This window comes from Eptatretus burgeri, chromosome 11, assembly GCF_056783735.1.
Source record: "Eptatretus burgeri isolate ZD-2024b chromosome 11, Ebu_testis_v1, whole genome shotgun sequence".
In the NCBI taxonomy this organism is placed as follows: Eukaryota; Metazoa; Chordata; class Myxini; order Myxiniformes; family Myxinidae; genus Eptatretus; species Eptatretus burgeri.
In genome coordinates this window covers 2,061,543-2,070,674 of record NC_140971.1, presented here as the reverse complement: position 1 = coordinate 2,070,674, position 9,132 = coordinate 2,061,543, and the positions used below count along the sequence as shown (strand labels likewise).

Here is a 9,132-nt window from a genome sequence, read left to right as displayed (position 1 = left end):
CCATTTGGAGAGATCACAAGTTCCAGAGACACGTCCTTTCCTCCACATGTGTTTCCATTGGTTACGGTGACCTTCAGTTTCCCGCCCAAACCCATCTTTGTCCCAAAACCATCACGGCGCCGCTGGTCGTCCCACTCGCTTCGGAAGACCGTAATGAAGCCAGTCATCGTCAGAGATCGCGGCACGTCCAAGCGACCAACTCATTCCATTCATGACTGACATGAGGAACAACCTCACCCCTCAGGGTTAAAGTCGAAATGGAAACCTTCTCATGTTGATGTGTCCAAACTGAGCTTTCCCTTTCAATTGGTTTCCCTCAGTGTTTATCTCGGTTGTTTATTTGATGAGGGAACACACGATCACGTCTTTTCTTCCGACATCACGTTTTGATCTGTGGCGTTGTCTTGTCGTAGGCGGTGTATTAATCACGTTATTCACTTCTGCTGGTTCCCTGAAGTTAGTGAAGATAAATTAAATTTCGAAGCATTTTTCCGTTATATCGCGCTGCGCGTATCCGGTGTTAATAAAAATTTTACATTCCCAACGAAAACGTGGATTTACAATCGCGTCATTAAAAACAAGCGCCAACGCGAGCATGACGTCACAGTGTGCACGGGGGAAGTGAAGAAAACGAGGAGGAAGAAGAAGAGGCGGAGGAAGAAGAAGAAGAAAACGCGGGGAAGAAGACGCAGGCGTCACAATTTGCTCTCGGTCACAGTTACCACAGGCGAACACGACGATGAGCTTGAATAAAGAAGAATCGGCCGTTTCGTCTCGAGGATTTCGCATGAATGACGGTGACTGGGTTTGTCCGGATAAAAAGTGAGTCTCAGTTCCCACTGTGTGGGTTTGACGTGGACACAAAGGAGGGGCGCACCTGAGAGAATGAAATAACATGGTTTCTCAGCGTCGGCCTTGGTCTTCCTTAATCCTGAATGGTGGTGCTGGTGGTGGTGGAGGCTGGAGGAGAGCAGCGTGGTTTGTACACGTCACGTGAAGCGTTTTGTAAATCAACCGGACATGACACGCAATCATTCGCGATCTTGAGGGGAAGTCTCTTCCAATATGGAAACTATCACACCACGTACAGTACCGACCCATCATCACACCACGTACAGTACCGACCCATCATCACACCACGTACAGTACCGACCCATCATCACACCACGTACAGTACCGACCCATCATCACACCACGTACAGTACCGACCCATCATCACACCACGTACAGTACCGACCCATCATCACACCACGTACAGTACCGACCCATCATCACACCACGTACAGTACCGACCCATCATCACATCACGTACAGTACCGACCCATCACACCACGTACAGTACCGACCCATCATCACACCACGTACAGTACCGACCCATCATCACATCACGTACAGTACCGACCCATCACATCACGTACAGTACCGACCCATCATCACACCACGTACAGTACCGACCCATCACACCACGTACAGTACCGACCCATCATCACATCACGTACAGTACCGACCCATCACATCACGTACAGTACCGACCCATCACATCACGTACAGTACCGACCCATCATCACATCACGTACAGTACCGACCCATCACATCATGTACAGTACTGACCCATCACATCACGTACAGTACCCACCAATCATCACATCACGTACAGTACCCACCAATCATCACATCACGTACAGTACCCACCAATCATCACACCACGTACAGTACCGACCCATCATCACATCACGTACAGTACCGACCCATCATCACATCACGTACAGTACCGACCCATCATCACAGCACGTACAGTACCGACCCATCATCACACCACGTACAGTACCGACCCAACATCACACCACGTACAGTACCGACCCATCATCACACCACGTACAGTACCGACCCATCACACCACGTACAGTACCGACCCATCATCACATCACATACAGTACCGACCCATCACATCACGTACAGTACCGACCCATCACATCACGTACAGTAACGACCCATCACATCACGTACAGTACCCACCAATCATCACATCACGTACAGTACCCACCAATCATCACACCACGTACAGTACCGACCCATCATCACATCACGTACAGTACCGACCATCACACCACGTACAGTACCCACCAATCATCACACCACGTGCAGTGCCCACCAAACATCACACCACGTACAATACCCACCCATCATCGCATCACGTAGAGTACCGACCCATCACATCACGTACAGTACCCACCAATCATCACATCACGTACAGTACCCACCAAACATCACACCACGTACAGTACCGACCCATCATCACATCACGTACAGTACCGACCCATCATCACATCACGTACAGTACCGACCCATCATCACATCACGTACAGTACCGACCCATCATCACATCACGTACAGTAGCCACCCATGATCACACCACTTACAGTACCCACCCATGATCACACCACTTACAGTACCCACCCATGATCACACCACTTACAGTACCCACCCATGATCACACCACTTACAGTACCCACCCATGATCACACCACTTACAGTACCCACCCATGATCACACCACTTACAGTACCCACCCATGATCACACCACTTACAGTACCCACCCATGATCACACCACTTACAGTACCCACCCATGATCACACCACTTACAGTACCCACCCATCATCACACCACGTACAGTACCCACCCATCATCATACCATGTACAGTACGCACCCATCATCACACCATGTACAGTACCGACCCATCATCACACCACTTACAGTACCCACTCATCATCACACCACGTACAGTACCCACCCATCACATCACGTACAGTACCGACTAATCACATCATGTACAGTACCGACCCATCATCCCAGCACGTACAGTACCGACCCATCATCCCATCACGTACAGTACCGACCCATCGCGTACAGTACCGACCCATCATCACATCACGTACAGTACCGACCCATCATCACATCACGTACAGTACCGATCCATCATCACATCACGTACAGTACCGACCCATCATCACATCACGTACAGTACCGACCCATCACATCACGTACAGGACCGACCCATCACATCACGTACAGTACCGACCCATCACATCACGTACAGGACCGACCCATCACATCACGTACAGTACCGACCCATCATCACACCACGTACAGTACCCACCCATCATCACACCACATACAGTACCCACCCATCATCATACCACGTACAGTACCCACCCATCATCACACCACATACAGTACCCACCCATCATCATACCACGTACAGTACCCACCCATCATCACACCACGTACAGTACCCACCCATCATCATACCACGTACAGTACCCACCCATCATCACACCACTTACAGTACCCACTCATCACACCACGTACAGTACCCACCCATCTCACCACGTACAGTACCCAGCAAACATCATACCACGTACAGTACCCACCCATCATCACACCATGTACAGTATCCACCCATCACACCATGTACAGTACGCACCCATCATCACACCACATACAGTACCCAGCAAACATCACACCACGTACAGTACCCACCCATCATCACACCACGTACAGTACCCACCAATCATCACACCATGTACAGTACCCACCCATCATCACACCACGTACAGTACCCACCCATCATCACACCACGTACAGTACCCACCCATCATCACACCACGTACAGTACCCACCCATCATCACACCACGTACAGTACCCACCCATCATCACACCACGTACAGTACCCACCCATCATCACACCACGTACAGTACCCACCTATCATCACACCACGTACAGTACCCACCCATCATCACACCACGTACAGTACCCACCAATCATCACACCACGTTCAGTAACCACCAATCATCACACCATGTTCAGTACCCACCAATCACACCACGTACAGTACCCACCAATCATCACACCACGTACAGTACCCACCAATCATCACACAACGTACAGTACCCACCAATCATCACACCACGTACAGTACCCACCAATCACACCACGTACAGTACCCACCAATCATCACACCACGTACAGTACCCACCAATCATCACACCACGTACAGTACCCACCAACATCACACCACGTTCAGTACCCACCAACATCACACCACGTACAGTACCCACCAATCATCACACCACGTACAGTACCCACCAATCATCACACCACGTACAGTACCCACCAATCATCACACCACGTACAGTACCCACCAATCATCACACCACGTACAGTACCCACCAACATCACACCACGTACAGTACCCACCAACATCACACCACGTACAGTACCCACCAACATCACACCACGTACACTACCCACCAACATCACACCACGTACAGTACCCACCAATCATCACACCACGTACAGTACCCACCAATCATCACACCACGTACAGTACCCACCAATCATCACACCACGTACAGTACCCACCAATCATCACACCACGTACAGTACCCACCAATCATCACACCACGTACAGTACCCACCAATCATCACACCACGTACAGTACCCACCAATCATCACACCACGTACAGTACCCACCAATCATCACACCACGTACAGTACCCACCAAACATCACACCACGTACAGTACCCACCCATCATCACACCACGTACAGTACCCACCCATCATCACACCACGTACAGTACCCACCCATCATCACACCACGTACAGCAATGCCAACCCTCCCGATTTCATCGGGAGGCTTCCGAAAATTCACCCAAACTCCCGCCCTTACGATCACTATCCTTATCCTCCCGAAATTTTGATATTTTTGCACTGTTCACTAATCAGAATGTACTAGTATGAGAATTGAATGAAAAGCATCGTCTGCTACGTATAGCATGTGGTAACTCCATAACGTTCGCTGCTACCAAATTGTACGTAAAAAAATGCAAATTCAAATGAGGAGCAGCGAAACATTGGGTCTGGATCTCGCTTATGCGATCATGCACTGAGATTTAGTGCATGCGGTATGTGTGCAATACAGTGCATGCGGTATGTGTGCACAGTGTATATGCATGCGATACGCTCACTGCATGCAGCTGGGCCCCGTACCAGCCTGGCGGTCGCGACCACCGTGCGGTGTTTAATTTAACAGCCGCTAGAGTTCTACGAGTCGCGCTGCAGCTGTGGAACATCGACTTCGAAGTTACCGATGCTTCAAGCCCTCGATGTTGATTACGAAATGGCAGAAAAGAAGCTTACGAAGACCAAGAAATGGTCTCAGAAGTACAAGACCGAATACAGTCTCCAATACCCGTGTATTTGAAAGTCTGAAAGAGGAATTCATCATGCGTATTGTACAGTATGCAGCGTTGATATTTCAGTTGAGCACGGAGGTCGCGATGATATTCGGAAGCACGTTGGAAGCAAACGGCACACAGACATTGCAAAGGAGAGATCTTCGAGCACGAGTACCGGTACACTTCTGAATTATTTCACCAAACAAGGGACAAGCGAGGAAGAGGATGTTACTCGAGCGGAACTTCTCTTTAGTGGATTTATTGTGGAACATAACTTGCCCATATCAGTCTCAGATCATGCTGGACTTCTATTTCAAAAGATGTTTCCAGATTCAAAAGTTGCTTCAAAGTATGGATGTGCAAGAACAAAAACTTGCAAGATGTGCAAGATGTGCAAGAACAAAAAAAAAAAAAAAAAAAAAAACAAGAACAAAAAGCAAGAAAAAAAAAAAAAAAAAAAGAAAAAAAAAAAAAAGAACAAGAACAAAGAAGAAAAAAAGAACACTGGTCAACAATTTTTTACTTTCTGAATGTTGTCTAGATTTCTACAAGTGAATTAGGGTATTCTGGCACTGCTGAATCAGGAAATGGCATCCGTTTCTCTCCATCAGGTCAGGTTTTTGTGCTAAGTTGATTTGAAAAAATCAGATCTTGTGACAAAATCAATTACATTTTTGTGGCATTATCAGCTGATTTTTGTCAACACATATCATCCTAAACATGTTTTTAAGAAAAAAAAAATGTTTTGCCAACAACATTTATTGATTACATGATAGAAACATCGATTACTGTCATCTGAATGGTGGGCATTGATAAAGGTAAGTACAAGTAAATTGCATGTTGCGTCACCACTGTTCAAACTTCAGGGCTTGAACTTCCGTTTCTTCGAACTCCTGGAATGTTCAGCGGCAGGGAGGTCTCTCTTCAGATTCCAACAGTAGTCAGCCATCATGACTGCGTCCCAGCGACCCTGATACCTGGTCTCCATCTCCTTCATGTCCTGATGGAATCTCTCCCCTGCTCGTCACTCATTGAACCCAGGTTCTCAGGAAACCGGTTCATATGTGAAAATAGGTAGTGCATCTTGATGCTCATGTTGCAGTCCAGGTTTCTGAAAGCAGTCAGCATGTTGTTGACAAGTTCTGCGTAGTTTCTGGCCTTATTGTTGCCAAGAAAGTTCTTCACTACCAAAACAAATGTATTCCACGCTTCCAGTTCCACTTCGTTCATTGAGTTTTTGAACTCTGGATCTCTGATGAGCTGACGGATCTGAGAACCATCAAAGATGCCAGCTTTCAACTTCTCCATGGTCAATCCTGGAAAAGCCTGGCACAAGTAAGTGAAGCAGTCACCATCTTTGTCCAGAGCCTTGGTGAACTGCTTGATAAAGCCGAGCTTGATGTGCAGCGGTGGGAAGAGTATTCTGTCTCTGTCCACCAGAGGGTCGTTGATGACGTTTCTTTCTTTGCATGGCACCAATTCCTCCCGCACAGGCCAGTCCTTCTTCGTGTAATGCTGAGCACGGTCCCTACTATCCCACATGCACAGAAAACATGGGTACTTGGTGAAGCCAGACTGTTGTCCCAACAAAAAGTTCACCATCTTCAGGTCAACACAAATAAACCACTTATGCTGATCATAACCAATTTTCTCCAGCACGTACTTCACCGCTTCATACTTCTCCTTCAGTGTAGTCGAGTGAGCAATGGGTACAGAGGCAAACTGGTTGCCGTTGTGTAGCAGAACACATTTCAGTGATCGCTTGCTGCTGTCAATGAACAGTCTCCAATCTTTGGGTTCGTACTGTGGCACTCCAAGCTTGAGCAGAAGCGCATGTCATAAATTGGCGCATGTAGGTATTGTACATTCTTCAGAGTTCGTTATTTCAAGAAATACAACTTTTTTGTATCACATTATTACAAAATCTGCCCCATTAACTTTAGTTTTGATCCACGAACTTTATGCTTTGCCTCACCAATTTTTGGAAGATTTTGAGGTTTTATGACTTCAAACTGATCCCTTTTCGACATAATCACCTAGAACTATCGTACCTGAATACTTCTTGTCATTAAAATAATTATTTCCAATCAAAACAATTATTTGACATGACATTTTACCCCACCAACTTCTTCTAAAATGCTCCACACATGCGTACATGTGAACAAATATGTAAAAAACGACATGTGGCCATATCTCAAAAACTTGACCTGATTGAACAAAACTAATGTGAGTTTTGGATTCAGCGCATCAGATTCGTCCTAAATCAGCTTAAAAAATGCAGACAACAAATTTGTTGTTGACCAGTGTAATTGGTGAGTTGTCAAATGTTACTGCTTCATCTATTGCCGATATTGCTAGACTAGCTCCATTTAGCCTAGCTACAGACAGTAGCAATGACAGTGGTGAGGCCCAGCTATATCCTGTCCTGATTTCGTACTATGACAACAGTGCTGGGATTGTGAAGCAAGGTTTGCTAAGTTTGCCTGCGTGCAAACAAGATTCCACTGGAGAAAACATTTTCAAACTGCTTGATCATGAGTTCAGTGACAGGAAAATTCCGTGGGGAAATTGTGTTTCCTTTTGTGCTGATAATGCCTCTGTCATGGTGGGCAAGCACAAAGGAGTCGCTGCTTATATCCACAAACAAAATCCAGAGTGCTACATCATGGGATGCCCTTGCCATATGATGCACAATACGGCCAAGAAGGCGGCTCAGGCCTTACCCATTGAATTAGATGACTTTCTCATCGATATTTACTACTACTTGGACAAAAGTAGTAAACGCGTCAAAGGAGTGAAAGCACTGCAAGAACTCTGTGATGCCCCGACACACAAGATTCTGAAGCATGTCGCAACAAGGTGGCTGTCCCTTGGTCAGTGCCTAGACAGGCTGATTGAACAGTGGGAGCCACTTCGCCTCTTCTTCAAAGAAGAAGTCCGAAGAAAAATGCAACCAACTGTAGCCAAGACTCTAACAACGAGCAAGAAGGACGGCACTGTATCTACTGCCAGTACTGGCACTGCAGGATCAAGCACTAGTGGAGCAGCATTCACCACTACCACTGCAGTATCTGCTGCTAAGAAGACAGCAGGGACAGCACCAAAACCAATGCTGAGAGCAGGTAGCATCACCGGCCCTTCATCACGTTCATCTACAAAGCAGATCCCTTCAGAGTCGAGAAAGACTGTGATAGTCCCATCTACAGGCAAAGAAGGACCCAAGTTAAGTTCTGCTTTTGCCAAATCACTTGATAGAAGCTCAGCAAAACCTTCGAATCAGAGGTCTTCTTCCTTGGCTGCACCTACCTCAAGCTCTCTCCTCAAACGTAAAATTGGATCTGGTACTACGAGTCTGACCTCTTCTGCTGGCAGTAAACGCAAGTGTGATCTCCCTGCGGCTAAGTGTACTACGAGTTCTACAACTAAAAGCGCATCTTCCTCAAACACTGTGCAGGAATCTAGAGAAAAACGTGTCAACAGGATGTTCTTGTCTCCACAAACAAAACTCTATTGTTTCTTCCTTCGATATGCTAACAAGCTTTTTGAGAAGGGGAATCTTCTGCTCCAAAGAGACGAACCCTGTATTCATCTCCTGATCTTGGTCTTCTGGTCTTCTGAATTGAATGGTCTTCTGAAAGATATCTTCGTACGGTTTTTGAAACCATCGGTGTCATCGGTTGCTCTGGTAAATGTACCCTTCTCTGACAGAAATCATCAGAAGAATGATGAGGACCTCATGATTGGGAACGATGCCAAACTGTATATAAGGGAACAAAGGAGTCTCAAGAAATCCACCTTCACTCTGAGTGAGTCAGACATCCAAGGTTTCTTCAGTGCAGTTCGCTCATATTATGTGAAAGCCTGCAATTACATCTTCAAAACCTGGCCG

At 46.7% G+C, this 9,132-nt stretch overlaps 1 protein-coding gene across 5 annotated transcripts in view; it reads left to right on the top strand.

The window, feature by feature from the left end:
- The first annotated feature begins 595 nt into the window (after positions 1-595).
- The window catches only part of LOC147016291 (zinc finger Ran-binding domain-containing protein 2-like), a 104,359-nt gene continuing 95,822 nt past the window's right edge, over positions 596-9,132 (top strand). For 4 of the 5 annotated variants that reach the window (XM_085844886.1, XM_085844885.1, XM_085844884.1 and 1 more), the window contains exon 1: positions 596-822. In XM_085844886.1, coding sequence (XP_085701012.1) covers positions 740-822 — 83 coding nt within the window. In that variant the 5' untranslated portion in view covers positions 596-739. The remainder of the gene's footprint in view (positions 823-9,132) is intronic. The other variant, XM_085844887.1, reaches the window with a different exon arrangement.